This window comes from Malaya genurostris, chromosome 1, assembly GCF_030247185.1.
Source record: "Malaya genurostris strain Urasoe2022 chromosome 1, Malgen_1.1, whole genome shotgun sequence".
Lineage (NCBI taxonomy): Eukaryota > Metazoa > Arthropoda > Insecta > Diptera > Culicidae > Malaya > Malaya genurostris.
This window is the reverse complement of record NC_080570.1, coordinates 11,898,588-11,914,921: the sequence shown is the minus strand read 5'-3', so window position 1 is coordinate 11,914,921 and position 16,334 is coordinate 11,898,588. Positions and strand designations below refer to the sequence as shown.

The window sequence follows — 16,334 nt, the reverse complement described above, 5'->3', positions numbered from 1 at the left end:
GATTGTACAAGCTTCCCATTTTTTGCTTTTAGAATTTGAAACGATGGTCTTGTACGAGTACGAGTACGTACGAGTTATTCAATTCAAATATATTCTAACACACAATCAAACGAGTCGGGGCAAAAGAGAGTGAAAACCTTTTTATATCCACCAAACTGTGTTATTATGCGTTTCTCATATAACTCACGTTCTTCAAAAAACTTTTCTTTGAATATTGAATAAAAACAAAAAAGTTTATTTGGACATACATTTGCATAACCTTTTCAATTTTTAACAGTTTTGACCCAAGTTAATAGGAATTCTTCGTTTTTTTTGCATTTTCACTCTTAATGACGGTTTAAAATTTTAAGCACATCTCACCCTGTTGTTCCGGAACCAAAAAAATGAACGAAAAATTGTCACTCACTTTTCTCAGAGAAGGCTGAACCGATTTTTACAAACTCACATTCAACTGAAAGAGCTTATAGTCCCAAAGAACGCTATTTTATCTTTATCCGACTTCCGGTTCCGGAATTAGAAGGCAATATGTGTAAATCTATGAGAAAATGCGCATTCAATTTTCTCGGAAATTTCCCAACCGATTTTTACATAATTTGAAGGGGAAAAAGCTTGCTTTTACCCCCAAATTTATGCTAGGTGCACATAACCATTTTAAATTAAGTTTACGTTTCGTCTTCGACTCATCAGTGCGTTAGCAGATTATGCTGACGCAAACCCCTGGATCAACATAATCCGCTGAGCATTTTTACAACCTATGATGCAAATAAAAGGTCTTGAGAATCTTTAAAAAGTCCTCGAAAAGTTGATCCAGATCTGGCTTCCGGTTTCGGTTTTACAGCGCGGTAAGTGAAAAATTTTCCTTTTCATGAGTATTTTTTCACAAATGATGGCGAAACGAGGTGCGAATTTTTATAAAACTTACTGGTAATTTCATCTATTTGGCAGACCTTGTTAGTTAGTCGATATATAAATATACTTTGGGACTACTGGTCTCCGGTTTCCGTTTCCGAAAGCACCGGTAATTGTGACGAAAAGCTCCAACAAACGGATCTCACTTCGATTTCTCAGCAACTACTAAACCGATTTTCCCAAATCATGATTTAAATTAAAGCTCTCAGTCTCTTAAAAGATACTGTGCAATTTCATCCGAACTTATAGGGCTATAAGTATCCAAACTTTCAAACTGTCATACAAAATGATGGTACGGAAGAAGAAAACACCACCACCAAGCACACAGCGTGCCTTGTTCCATTTCATATAGCGCGCAGGATTGCCACATTTAAAGCTACATTAACTTGATATAATTGTTTGAAAATTGAAAAGGTTATGGTAGTTTATACCCAAAGAAAATTTTTGATTTTATTATAGATTGAAAGGAAAAATCTTGACAGAATCTTCTAGTGATGTTTCTGAAAGCATAAGTAATGTGATAATGGCATCATTACACCACTAGGTGGATAAAATAGGTTTCTAATCTGAGTTCGCGAAGATCGGTCTGACCGTTTCTGAGAAATTGAAGTGATTTCCGGTTTGGAGCATAAGAGCACTTTCCCGTTACTTCCGGAACCAGGACCGATGATCCTAACCTGCCTAATTGAAGAATTGTACGGCTATTTGAATGTATTGATTGCTTGATTTTTCCGTATCACGCTTCTGAAAAAGATTTTTTTACACTTATCAGTCTATAATTCCGCAACCGGAAGTCATATTCATATGAGAATTGGTAGTGTTATATGGGGCTGTATAACCTTTCATTTGAACCTAAGCTTGTGAAAATGGGATGATCGGTCTCTGAAAAAATAGAGTTCGCTTTTTTAGTTCATTTTTCACATTTTACCCCGTAACTCTGGAATCATAAGTCGGATTCAGATGAAATTCAATTGGAAGCTATGGGACTATAAGGCCTTTAATTTGAATTTAGATTGAAGAAAATCGGTTGAGCGGTCTTTGAGAAATTCAATTCGGGTAAAATAGAATAGGAACCTATCGGTCCAGTCATCTCCAAGAAATTCGAGTGCACATTTTTGTTACATACACAAATACAGAGACACACACGCAAACATTTTGCGTGCTCGACGAACTGAGCCCCGGTTCAAAAGTCGGTTTTCACAGTGATTGCATAGCCTTTTCCTACATAAAAATAGCAATGAAAAATTCAAGAAATAGTTATTTGGGATTTATTTTTGGCTCTTAACAGAACTTAACGGAATTATTTGCATCTGCTGATGAATGTCGTTGAATTTAATTGCTTCTTTTTAGAGGCGAATTACACTCGATTGGCTTTTTTTCGGCTACGAAATAAAACAACACAGACAAAAACTGAATCAAAAGGCGGTCCGGTTGAAATACTGTGTTATTACACGTTTCAGGCAAAAAGGCGGGCCTAACGAGTGTAACAAAATTGTGTGGTCGCAGAGCTACAGCTGCAGTGCGAATTAATTTAATATCAGAACTATCGTTTCAATGGAAGAAAATATCAAAAATAGCTCTTTAGGATTGATTTTTGGTTCTAAAATCAACTTAACGGATGAAAAAACCTATTTTAATCCACCTAGTGGTGTAAATGATGCGTTTCTCATATCAATCTTACTATCATATATAATACTGTTGTATTCTTCCAAATAATTTTATTCGATTCTTGAAAGAATCACCGAAATCGGTTTGTTCGACCGTCTACTGATTAGAACTATCAATTGGAGAAGATTTGAGGTCGATTTAGAATTTTTTTTTACGGTTTTCACCCTTTTCAGTGATGGTATGAAATTTTTAACACACTTTACCCTATGTTTCCGGATCCGGATGAAATTCAGGAATTCTGTATGGGATCACAGGACCTTTCATTTGAACCTAAATTTGTGAAAATCGGTAGCGCCATCTCTGAGAAAAGCTAGAAAACATATTTTCATATTTTAGCACATTTTACCCGATAATTCCGGAACCGGAAGTCAGATCCAAATAAAATTTAGGAATTCAGTATGGGACCTAAACAGCTTTCATTAAAATCTTAGTTTGTGAAAATCGGTTCAGCCATCTCCGAAAAAAGTTGGTGCACCTATTTTCACAATTTTTTGCACATAATTCCGGAACCGGAAGTCGGATCCTATTATTTGAAATTAAGGAATTTTGTATGGAACCACAAGTCCTTTCATTTGAATCTAAGTTTGTGAAAATCGGTTTAGCCATCTCCGAGAAAAGTTAGTGTAAAAAAACGTTACATGCACACATACGCACATACACACACAGACATTTTGCGTACTCGACGAACTGAGTCGAATGGTATATGACACTCGGCCCGGGCCTCGGTTCTAAAGTCGGTTTTAACAGTGATTGCATAACCTTTTCATATGAGAAAGGCAAAAAACACTATTTTTGAGATGTTTATTAGAGCTAGCGTTAAAAAATTGCATAATAAAGGGTAATTTTTAGAAGGTATAGGATTTGTTAAAAAAAAATTCAAGAAAATTTATGGTATCTTTATTGGATCGTTAGAATATAATTTAATGTTAAAAGTCGATTTCATGCAAATGTTGGCCGCGGATCCGCTTCAGATGCCCCGTGCGCAAGGGCCAATTTCGGCATACTCTCTCTCTCTCCAACATATCGGCCAACAACTCAAGAATTAATGCTTCAATATTGGCTTCCAGTACGACAATCGTTGCTGGTTTATCCTTGTAGACATGAGCCCTAACATGGTTCCACAAGAAATACTCCAAAGGCGTTAAATCACACCAATTGACGAGTCAATTTGGTCACTGTTTCGCGTGCCGTGTGGGATGTGGCACCGTCTTGTTGAAATCATTCACAGTAACGCTTCGCCCATCGTCGCCTTTGAAGAAGTACGGCCCGATGATGCCACCGGCCCATAATCCACACCAAACAGTGACTTTTGTGGGATGGCGATTGGTGGCTCTTGCAATGCTGGCTGTCTGGTTTTCACTCCAGACGATTTTGTATCCATTCAACTAGTAATGAGCCTCGTCGTCGAACACATTTTTTCGATAAAAATCTGTTGGATCGTCCTCCAACTTTGCCAGTGCTAATTCACCAAATGATTAAATTATAGACCAAACTGAACAAGTTTGACAATGACACAAGACACGATCCACGCGTGATCTGTCAAAAACAGTGTTGCCAGTCTTTATTTACGACGATTCGCAACCCAGATTTCGGAAGAAAAGAACGGAAAAGAAGAACGGAAAGCTAGAAATTTTGAACGATTCAAGTAACTTAAAACATTATGTTCAAATTTGATTTTTTTCTTTCTCATATAGAAACCACAATTCGAATAAGTTCGTTGAGTACACATTTTTCTCGGAGTTGGCAGAACCGGTTTTCACAAACTTAGCAGCTTCAAGTTTCCAGCGGCCAATTCTGGTAATTTCGTCTTCGACTCGTTGGTGCCAAGCAGTTTAAACTGAACTGCCGATGCTCTCTAGCAGTTCAACTAGAACCATTTTTAATTGAATGACTGATTTCATATCTCGCAAAAATCTCTCATTGCGTTTGCCTGTTCAATGAATAATCGTATCCGGATCCAGGCGTCTTGTTTTTCACAAGAAAATCAGCCCATCAAGTAAATTAATGATCCAACTCCGGCCTCAAGTAGCAACCCCAAAGAGCGTTTACGAGAAAACCATAATGATGAATGTGGAAACCATGCGTTCCGAAAATTCCATCCAACTAGTTCTGTGCTAGGCAACAGAGGATAATTAACGAATTACCACCACCCAAGCAATGACTTGATTAAATCTGCGAAATAAATCAAAACCCCAATCGGAATCGATATGATGCTGCGTTTCTTCGTACGTCATTCGCCCTGTGAAGACTGTGAGGGAGGGAGGCTTGGGGACTTCCCTCACCGACACAAAATCACATTCAGAATCATGAAATTTGATTACCAATCTCATTTGTGGTTTCTTCGTTTCTTCAAGCTCTCTCTCTCTCTCTCTCTCGTCGGCCTTTTGATCCCGAGTCAGTCCTGTGTGTGATAGATTCATTATTATGATTTGCTGCGTTCGCAAATCCACGGATCCACAGAAAACCCCGAATCCTTACATAATGTGCGGAGCGTGTAGGCATTTATCAATTGGAGTGGAACCACATAAGCGCAGGCATGCACATTTTATTTTATTTTGGCAAAAAGGTGAAACTATCAGATGCAATCCTTTTCTTTTTTTGTAGGCTGCCATCAGACAAGTGAGAGAGAGAGGGAGGGAGAGCGAGATCGTAGTTGGCGCATTCTTTGGGAAGACCTGCACTGCACTGCACTGCCCTGTCATGTCAGTTGAGTTCGTTGTTGGTGTTCTAGTTTTCTTGTTTCTTTTTTATTGCTGTTGTTTGACGTGTCCCTCGCCCACATCCTTGACTGTTGGTGCTGCAAGTGCCAGTAGCTGTGTCAGCAATAGTCATACGAAAATAATCCTCCTCGGAGAGAGAGAGTGAGGCGCATTACATAAAACTTAAGCACCCGTCTCGTTAGGAATGGGGGGAGGGAGAGAAAGGTTGAACGGAAGCACTGCAAGGACTTTCAGCTGATGGTTGATGATGATACGAAAATATAGTTGCGTTTTCAGAGCGCCTCCCTTTTGCAGCTGATTTCGGCGGTGGAGTCACTCACAGTCACTCTCGGCACAGTCCAGTAATGGCACATGCGCCCTATTGTATCTGTAACAGGCCCCGGTGGTAGCCTGGCAAACATTGTTTCTAGTTGCCGCTGGCAGCTGATTCTGTTTGTGTGCGAGAGTTGCCGTGGCATCGTCAGAAAAGAGCTTTCAAACATGTGCCCTTCGAACTCGTGGCCTACTTTCTATCTGTGCCGTGTTGGGCCCGGAATTTGCCGCGTGATTTGCTTCTAGCGCGCATTCATATTTAAACTCTCTCTCTCTCACGTACCACAAGATGGATAAAGGCGATACTCCCCTGGAGGGCATAGTGATAGCATTCAATCAAGCCCCAGAACGGACGGATGAGCAAAGGATTTTATATCCACCGCTCGCTCGCGTAAGTCACCGGAGGGCACTGACTGACTGTGTTACGTTGGACGATGTGGGTGGATGTGTGGGTGCATTTGCCGCAAAGGGGTTAAATGGCCTACTTCATTATTGACTACGGTTTTGGCTGGATTGAGTTTCTTGCGGAGTAAATAGTGGGGAGGGGGGGGGGGGGGGGTAAATTTATTTTATTTCAATTGAAAAAGTGCTCAAATTTATTGCGATTCTTTACGAAAGTTAAACTTTCGCTAGGTGCCTTAATTTTGTTCTAGAGCCACATGAAACCTTTGAACATTAATAAGCAAAATCAGTCAGTCAGTCTTGAATAGTCATTCACACCGCACACGTATTTCAAACATTTTTTTTCTATAAAGTTTTTTTTATTCGGCTCTTTTGCACTTAACGCGGCCGTTTTACAATAAAAAAATATTTATTTTTTTCCTTGTAGGAGAGGCGCTTTCGTTGTTATCTAGCGAATGAAGGGGGAACAGTGGTTCGCCATTCACGCCCTCGTCCATTGATTCAGCAGCACTGTTATTGGCGAAACAATCGTTGCTTATTTGACAGGCGTTGGGTAGGTTGTTAACTGCAGCTGGTGTACTTTGTTCTATAGGAGATACTCATGGTTTCGTTGACGGGGGATGCTTCATTGTTGTTGGTGGCTGTCACAGGTGTACTGAGATTGAGATTCCCGAAATCGACAAAAAATGTGATCCCAAATGTCTTCGAATTGTTTTGCAATTTTTTGAAAAATCTTGACTCAAAGTTTTTTTTTTTAATTCGAATCTCTGGAATTTCGAAAAATTTTGAGATTTCTCAAATCAAAATTTTTTTTCTATAGTATATGTCTTAGAGTTGCATGAATCGTGGAGATCTGCACACCAAAAAAATTTGAATTTTACAGGTGACTTAATCCTTTATACGATGTAATTCATAAAGACCTAATTTGTCAAATGACGGAAAATCTCATTTGTAATGACTTAATGTTGGATGAGCTTGAATTTTACTGGTTTCGACTGTAACTTGCGTTCTGCTAGCAGGTGCGACTGTATGAATTCAAATGCACCTTTTACCAGTCAAGCAGATGCATGCTTCTGTGGCTCGGTCGATTAACAGACGTACTTTTGTGATCCAATGATTCTCGGTTCAAGTCGCGCGACGGTTGCTCTCAGTATTCTTTTTTTTATTTCAATGAATTTCATGTATGGAGTTTTAGACACAATATTAAATGTTCTTTCACGTAAATTTGTGTGAGCTGCGACGCTCCATTTATGTGCATCTAATAAGATGTAAAATCACAGGGTTTTTTTTAAGTGTGTGGTGTTATTTCGAAAAGATTTCATGCAATTCTAACACATTCGACAACAACAACAACATCGATTTCGGAAGCCGAGATTAACAAAAAAAACCTGTTTTAATCCACCTAGTGGTGTAATGATGCCTTTCTCATATCAATCATACTATCATATATAATACTGTGGTATTCTTCAAAATAATTTTCTTCGATTCTTAAAAGAATAACCAAAATCGGTTTGTTTGACCGTCTACTGATAAAAACTATCAATTGGAAAGAATTGAGGTCGATTTAGAAAACTTTTTACCGTTTTTCGCTCTTTTCAGTGATGGTATAAAATTTTTAACACGCTTTACCCTATATTTCCGGATCCTGATGTCGGATCCGGATGAAATTCAGGAATTACATATGGGACCACAGGACCTTTCATTTGAACCTAAGTTTGTGAAAATCGGTCGCGCCATCTATGAGAAAAGTTAGAACACATATTTTGATTTTTTTGCACATTTTACCCCATAACTCCGGAACCGGAAGTCGGATCCAAATAATATTCAGGAATTTTGTATGGGACCACAAGACCTTTCATTTGAATTTTAGTTTGTGAAAATCGGTTCAGTCATCTCCGAGAAAAGATAGTGCACTTATTTTCACAATTTTTTGCACATTTTATCCCATAATTCCGGAACCGGAAGTCGGATCCAAATGATATTCAGGAATTTTGTATGGGACCACGAGACCTTTCATTTGAATCTAAGTTTGTGAAAATCGGTTAAGCCATCTCCGAGAAAAGTTAGTGCAAAAAAACGTTACATACACACATACGCACATACACACACACACAGACATTTTGCGTACTCGACGAACTGAGTCGAATGGTATATGACACTCGGCCCTCCGGGCCTCGGTTCAAAAGTCGGTTTTCACAGTGATTGCATAACCTTTCTATATGAGAAAGGCAAAAAAATTTTGTGTTCGAAAATTAAAAAAATATTAAAATACTGAAAAAGAATTCTTATCGAGTCCCACACTGAAAAATAGTGACATTAAAAATCTAAAATCGATTCACATGAAGTCCCAGAGAGTCAAATAAAAAAAAATTGAAATGCTACTAAATCTCGACGTTTCAGACAATTCTAAGACTTTTGGAATGGAAAAAATGTTCGATTTTGGAAATTTCTTGTACGCCTTTTCCTATGGTAATTTTTCAAGAAGGAACATTTTGAAACTTTGACCGCCGGGCAGCCCCTCATTTACCAATATCCGATTCAGCTCAAATTCTGCATAGGGATTGTTTTTGTGTATTTAAATATTCGTACCCTAATATACATGTTTTCTTGAACATTTTTAAGTGATATTTCGTTTTTCTTGTGGCTGTAGTTGAAAACAGTTAAAATCGATTTAGTTATGAAAATGTATGGGTAATCACTGTGAATCCGAAGATAATGTAGAATTTCCCATATAAGAAGTAACACGTCACAGCCGAACAATTATGTTGGATAAAGGAGCCAAAAAGGAACCGTGGTAAAAACAGATCGAGTCAAAATTCTATGCTGAACAGTACTGTATTCAATCTATCAATCACTCAGAAACGATTATATTGAAAGTTCTATCTAATTTTGATTCCAAACGTCCTTTTATCGTGTGTAGTTCAAAACCCCTACTATATTTAGATTCCAAGGTCTTCTGTGACAGATAGTCAAAGTAAAAAAAGTCATTTCGTTTCAACCGTATACATTCTAAAAATGTTATCCGATGTGCCAACTGAGGAATTTGCTGTCACTAGGTTTGATTTCACGAAGCACCATAACTCGTTTAGCTTTGGGTGCACTGGGCAAAACGAATAAACCTATACATATGTAATTTATAAAAATTCGATATCAGGATTTTTTTTCAAGACTATCTCGAAAATTAAGCAATTTTATTTTATTAAAAAAGATGTTGAAATCGATTAGCAAAAAGCTGTACCCAAAAAAAAATCCGGATTCCGCGTGAGGCCCAGCATCATTCTCGAACCCGTAATCCCATTCTTAAGCATCTGAAACATGATCCCAGCTCCGGTAGCGGATTTTCCCTTCGGTTTCCCTTGGAAGCTGAAAATAAACCTGTACCGTTTCCACCTGAGAGCACCGCTGATAGCTGCTCCAACCGCAATCGAAGTCAAGCTTGCTTCGCCTGCGATCCCACCGGGAGAGGAAAAGTACGAAAAACGACGGCAAACACCGTGCGATTACCGCAGAAAGCAGCGACAGCAAAATAACTCTCACTCTCGTGGTGCGAAGCAAAATCCACCAAAACCCCTTCTGGGAAGCTTGGTTAAAATCGTGTTTGACTAATGAACACAGGAGAAAAAAACCCGATTCTGCTGAGTTCCGTCCGTTGGATCCGAAAGTAACAGTAGCGTAAAGTGCCGGAACACTGGCGGCTTTCGGTCGTGACGGTGAGCGTGAAATCCGCGCGGCGCCTTTCCTAAAGCCGGTAAACCTGGCGCGCACCGTTGAAAACAAATACCGGCAAAAATTGATTATTATGGCGTGCCGAAATGTAATCGAATTATTTCCATGCCATTTTTCAGTTGATCAGAGTTCATGTTTTTCTTCTGTTAAATTCCGGGGAACTGAAATTCTGCAACGAGAAATTTTCCTAACTCCACATGGTGGTTCAATTACGCAAAGTTAGTTTATTTGTAGAGTGCTTGTTTTTCGCTTTGCACTATTCCAGAGTGAATCTCATCCGAGATCTGAAACCAGAACCGGATAGCAGATGGTTCCGCTCAGAACCAAGTCTTGCATCATCATCATCATCATCGTCATCACCATGCGAGAGATTAATTACATAAAATACTTACCGCTCCCGGAATACATTCCGTGCATCAATTCCAGTCCGCACAGGTGGGCCAAATTGCGGCTGCTGTTGCTGCTGTGCAAATCCAACCCTGATCTTTCATCATTCGAATTCGGCTTCCAGTACCACTGCTCAGAAAAAAAAATCATGTTTATTTTAGCCCAATTACTCATTGCAGCATCAGCATCTCCGCATTCATCCCTTCCCTTCTTTCTTAGACCGCCTTCTGTATGTAAACTGATAATAATTCTCAATTTTTCTATTTTCCTTTTCCGTTCTTTCCACAGGTAAGTTCCCAGGGGCCTTTTCCGATGGCCTTCGCAGCGCCGAGATGATTTCACATTTTAATCACCAATTCCAATCGCCATTCACCATTCCGTCAGGTATGCTCTTGAAAGCGAGATTGCACTGCCCGTTTTTTTTATATTCACAAACAATCGAATTCATTTTCACGTCTATCTAATCTTTGACGTCCGTGATAGAACAGAAAAAAAAAAAACCGACCGATCATCCAAACAACGCGGTGATGGTCGGGACGACTTACTAATGAACTGAACACTCGAAGCGATAGTTATTCACGCACGAGCGGTTCTGCGTCGCACGGCGTAACAACAGTCCTTGTCTTCGTCGAGCTTAGCTAGGCGAAAGAAAATTTTCAATTAAAATGTCACTCATCCTCCTGCTGCCGCACGATGTTTATTGGTATCAAGATGAAATCCTTGAATTGCGGGAGGGGGCACTCATTCACTCACTGACTCACTCGCTTCTCGGTTAACCTATTCGACGCATGTTCTCAAGAGTTGTTATTAATTTTTTCCGTCGTGTCGGCTTCAGTCACAGGATGAAAGGAAAATCCGATGAAAATGGAAAGTCACCGCAAAAGTTTCCACTTTCCACTCGCCTAGGCAGAGTACTGGAGATTCGAAAAGAATCGTGCTGTTATATTGGATTACGCTTGATTGTACGTGTGATGTTTTCTGGAGGCGGGGTTTAGGTGCGTGAGGCACTTGAGGAGCTTAAATGGAATTTTCAATTTTTAAAGAATCTTCCGATTCCCGTAGCACACTAAACGAGTTCTAGTTTTCATCAAGCTATGGAAAAAGACTAGTTTCGTGTCATGATTAAAACGGCAACGGTCTAAAAATGAGTGATTTGTCCACCATCCCCCGTACTCTACAGATCTGGCCCCCAGCGACTATTATCTAGTTCCAAACCTGAAAAAGTTTCTCCTTGGAAAAAAAAATTCCGTCGAATGCTGAAGTCATTGCAGAGACGGAAGCCTATTTTGAAGGCTTTGACAATTTTTTTTTTATTTTAAAGGGTATCAAAATGTTGGAGGACCGATGGGTCAAGTATATTGCTCTAGACCAGTGGTTCCCAAACTATTTTGGGTCATGGACCCCTTTACTAAAATTAACTTAGGCCTCAGACCCCCATCAACAAATTCCTTTCAAAATGCCATTCCTGGCTATTTTAGTATTGATGTAAAATACTTACCAATTTCTGCGGATGGTCAAATAAACACAATTTTTTTAGCGTAAATATTTCAAATAACAACTTATATCAAATAATAGGGAGTCGATTTCTAGACCTCGTCGACCCCCATAGTCAGATTTCGTTAACGTCGACCCCCGAAAAAAGGATATCGACCCTAAGGGGTCTATAACGACCTCTTTGGGAACCCCTGCTCTAGACGGAGATTATACTGAAGAATAAAAAAGTGCGGGTGTGTAATGTCAGAGACATAACTGGATGTCGTGACCACGAATAAAACTTTATACTTCCTAATATCAATTAGTTGATCATTTTTTTGTTAATTGTGCAAGCTTTCCCCTTTTTCACGACTACAATTTGAAACGATACACCTAAACTAAAGTTCAGATTAGTTACAGTAAACATTCAAACATTAAATTCTGTAGCACACTGCCTGGCTTCGACTTCCGATTCCTGCATTGCCTGAGAATCCTGAGGTTAGACCCAGAATTCAGGTTCAAAATCCTGCTTCTCGGTTCAGAATTTAGGTTCAGATCCAAAATTTCTATTAGGAATTCAGACCCAGAATCTAGGCCTGGGATCAAAACTCATGTCCAGAACACACGAAAACCTATGTAACAGATCGGCTGAAAAGTTCGTATCGTTTCTATGAGAGGGCGCCACTAGAATTAAATCCATACCATTTTCAGTTAGTACCAACCTTCAAAAGATACGTGTATAAATTTGACAACTGTTTGATTATTAGTTTGTGAGATATTGCATTTTGAGTGAAGCTACTTTTGTTATTGTGAAAAAAATGGAAAAAAAGGAATTTCGTGTGTTGATGAAACACTACTTTTTGATGAAAAAAGTGCCGCCGATACCAAAAAATGGCTTGATGAGTGTTATCCAGACTCTGCACCGGGCGAAGCAACAATTCGTAAGTGGTTTGCAAAATTTCGTACTGGTCATATGAGCACCGAAAACGATGAACGCAGTGGACGTCCAAAAGAGACTGTTACCGATGAAAACGTGAAAAAAATCCACAAAATGATGTTCAATGACCGTAAAGTGAAGTTGATCGAGATAACTGACACCCTAAAGATATCAAAGGAACGTGTTGGACGTGAATAATATCACGAATATTTGGATATGAGAAAGCTTTGTGCAAAATGGGTGCCGCGTGAGCTCACAATCGATCAAAAACAACAACGAATTGATGATTCTGAGCAGTGTTTGGAGCTGTTATATCGAAATAAAACCGATTTTTTTCGTCGATATATAACAATGGACGAAACATGGCTCCATCACTTCACTCCGGAGTCAAATCGACAGTCAGCTGAGTGGACTGCACGCGATGAACCGAACCCAAAGCGTGGAAAGACTCAACAATCGGCCGGTAAGGTTATGGCGTCTGTATTTTGGGATTCGCATGGTATAATTTTTATCGACTACCTTGAAAAGGGAAAAACCATCAACAGTGACTATTATATAGCGTTATTAGAGCGTTTGAAGGACGAAATTTCAAAAAACGGCCTCATTTGAAGAAGAAAAAAGTTTTGTTTCATCAAGACAATGCACCGTGTCACAAGTCGATGAAAACCATGCTGAAATTGAACGAATTGGGCTTCGAATTGCTCCCTCATCCACCGTATTCTCCAGATTTGGCCCCCAGTGACTTTTTCCTGTTCTCAGACCTCAAGAGAATGCTCGCTGGTAAAAAATTTAGAAGCAATGAAGAGGTAATCGCTGAAACTGAGGCCTATTTTGAGGCAAAGGACAAATCGTACTACAAAAATGGTATCGAAAAGTTGGAAGATCGCTATAATCGCTGTATCGCCTCTGATGGCAATTATGTTGAATAATAAAAACGGATTTTGGCAAAAAATGTGTGTTTCTATTAAACGATACGAACTTTTTAGCCGAACTGTTATGAGTCGCACTGTGTTACTATCGATATTTTGTTTTTTAGTTCATTCATGTTCTTGAATTAAAAATTTATGTTCCATTTATGTGCATCTAATAAGATGTAAATTCACAAGATTTTTTTTTTGAACTGTGCAATTTAGTGAAAAATAAGGCGTTTTAAGATCCTCTAGTTTTCAAGAAAATTGTGATAAATTTCTTTTGCCACCGGAATCCAGCTGCTAAGGAAGGAGTGTATCGGAAATAAGCTATCCACAAATTGTTCTTTCAAATTATGATAAAAATCGATATTTTATTCAAACTAAAAATTGATCCTTTATTGTACGAAGTTAAACTTGAGCACAATGAAAACCGGATGAAATTTAAGTTATTTCTTCAGGAATTTTCGAACTTTTGATCGAACGCTCTTCATCAAGTTCCGTACAACTGCCAGTCTTCTTGAAGACCCTCTCCACGATTGCCCAGTAACGTTCGATGGGTCGAAGCTGAGGGCGATTTGGTGGATTGATATTTTTCTCAACGAAATTCATACCCTTTTCCGCAAGCCAATTATTGAGAGTGGTTTTGGCATAGTGAGCAGACGCTAAATCCGGCCAAAACAGTGGAGGTGTACTACGCTTCTTGTATAAAGGCAGCAATCTCTTCTGGAGACACTCAGATCGATAGATTTCTGCATTTATAGTTCCGGTAGTGTAAAAAATGGTTCACTTCAAACCACAGGAACGTATTGCTTGCCATATCAGTACCTTTCGTCCGAATTTCTCAACTTGAATCGACCTGTCCGCATCGCTCACATCCTCCCCAACGACGACAGTGAATTTATTGTGCACCTGGAAGAGTTTTTGAGTCCTCATTTACATTTGAGTCTCATAGTCCATCAAAACGCATGCATCCGGACAGTGCAGAAGACGCGAATACAATTTCCGGGCCCTTGTTGGTGCTCGCTTCTTCTGTTCTACTCTTTGTTTCGAGATTTTCTGCTTCTTGTAGGTCTTCAGGTGATTTCGCCTCTTGATACGCTGGATCATTCCGACACTCGTTCCTGCTTTTTTTTCGCCAAATCATGTGTTGACATTGATTTGCTATCAATGATTAGAGATGCCACTTTCAGCTTGGAAGACCTGGGTTTTCTGCCTCTTCCTGGTAGCTCATCCAAAGAATAGTTTTCTCCAAATTTATTAATGATGGTTTTAACACTGGAATGATGAATTCCAAACCGCTTCGCCAATTTTCGCATAGTATCAGGTGTACAGCTTTGCTTGTGCCGTTTTTTCCAAAATTAAAAGCTTTATTGCGAAAAAGTGCTTACTGGTGTATTATTCAAAGTATTGTCCGTAGCGACAATTTTCTCCAAGCTTCCCGGCAATTTTCGGATCCCGGCTCGAAAAAAGAAGTCCTCTTTTGACGCTATCCATGAAGCAATCCATTTTTCCAACCCTTCGAAGGATTGAAAATGTTGATCTGCCAGGCCGTGTGCCATCGAACGGAACAAGTGAAAGTCAGAAGGGGCGACATCTGGGAAATACGGCGTGTGGGGCAAGACGTTTCATTTAAGCGTTTCCAGGTACTTTTTGATCACTTTTGCGACGTGAGGCCGAGCATTGTCGTGTTGGAGGATGACTTTGTCATGTCGCTCTTGATGTTGTGGCTGCTTTTTTTTTAGCGCGCGACTAAGGCGCATCAGTTGCGTTCGGTAGCGATCTCCTGTGATGGTTTCACCCGGTTTTAAGAGCTCGTAGTAAATCACACCCAGCTGATCCCACCAAACACAAATCATAACCTTGGCGCCGTGAATATTCGGTTTTGCCTTCGACGAAGTAGCATGCCCCATGATTTTCTGCGTTTAGGATTATCGTATCGAACCCACTTTTCATCACCGGTTACGATTCGATGTAAAAACCCCTTACGATTTTGTCTTTGAAGCAGTTGCTCACATACAAATAGACGGCGCTCGATGTCCCTCGGTTTCAACTCGTACGGCACCCAGTTTCCGTCTTTCTGAATCATGCCCAGGGCCTTGAGATGTTTTAAAATGGCTTGCAGACTCACTCCCAACGATTCGGCAAGCTCTTCTTGGGTTTGGCACGAATCTTCATCAAGCAATGCTTCTAGTTGTTCATCTTTGAAGGTTTTTTCTCTTCCACCACCATGTTTGTCTTCGACATCGAAATCACCATTTTTAAAACGTTGAAACTAACGTTCTTTTACTCAGAGCAGCATCACCGTAAGTTTCTGAATGCATTGGATGCGCTTCAGTTGCATTTTTTTTCGAATTTTAACAGAAAAGTAAAACTTCCCGCAAATGGCGAGAATTGGGCACATACACAGACATTTTAGAACGTGAATAATACGAAAACAAGAACAACTGTCACTGAAACAGCGATGACAATTCATTAGGCACTGTACACACTCTCTTAAAGGCATTATCATCTATGTATTTTGACTAGCCACCTATCGAAAAACAGCGGAAGCAAAGTTGTACACCTGATAATACCATTCTCACTTAGCTATGTGTCCAGAACCTTAATTTTCACTTCCTTTTCAATTCGCGACATTTTGAAAACGCAGAATTTCAACCGTACAAACAGGTAAGCAAACGAAAGCTGACAGCCCAACGCACAGCATGCTGTGATCTGAGCATAAAAAACCATCACAAATCCATGCGTGCAACACAAATGTATGTGAATAGCCTATTTTCGATACACTCCTTAGTGATGGCAAACCAATTCTCACTGAAGCACTCATCGAAATTGGTAAATTACTCACCAAATTCGTGATTGTAGAAGAGTTACGAAAGGGTCAATTTTCAA

At 39.6% G+C, this 16,334-nt stretch overlaps 1 protein-coding gene across 13 annotated transcripts in view; it reads left to right on the top strand.

Moving 5' to 3' along the window:
* The window catches only part of LOC131432572 (RNA-binding protein Pasilla), a 187,381-nt gene that overhangs the window by 83,639 nt on the left and 87,408 nt on the right, over positions 1 to 16,334 (top strand). For 10 of the 13 annotated variants that reach the window (XM_058598926.1, XM_058598974.1, XM_058598919.1 and 7 more), the window contains one exon: positions 10,413 to 10,508. The exons of the other annotated variants lie outside the window; for them this stretch is intronic. In XM_058598926.1, the coding sequence (XP_058454909.1) occupies positions 10,413 to 10,508 (96 nt within the window). The remainder of the gene's footprint in view (positions 1 to 10,412; positions 10,509 to 16,334) is intronic. 13 annotated transcript variants of the gene reach the window in all.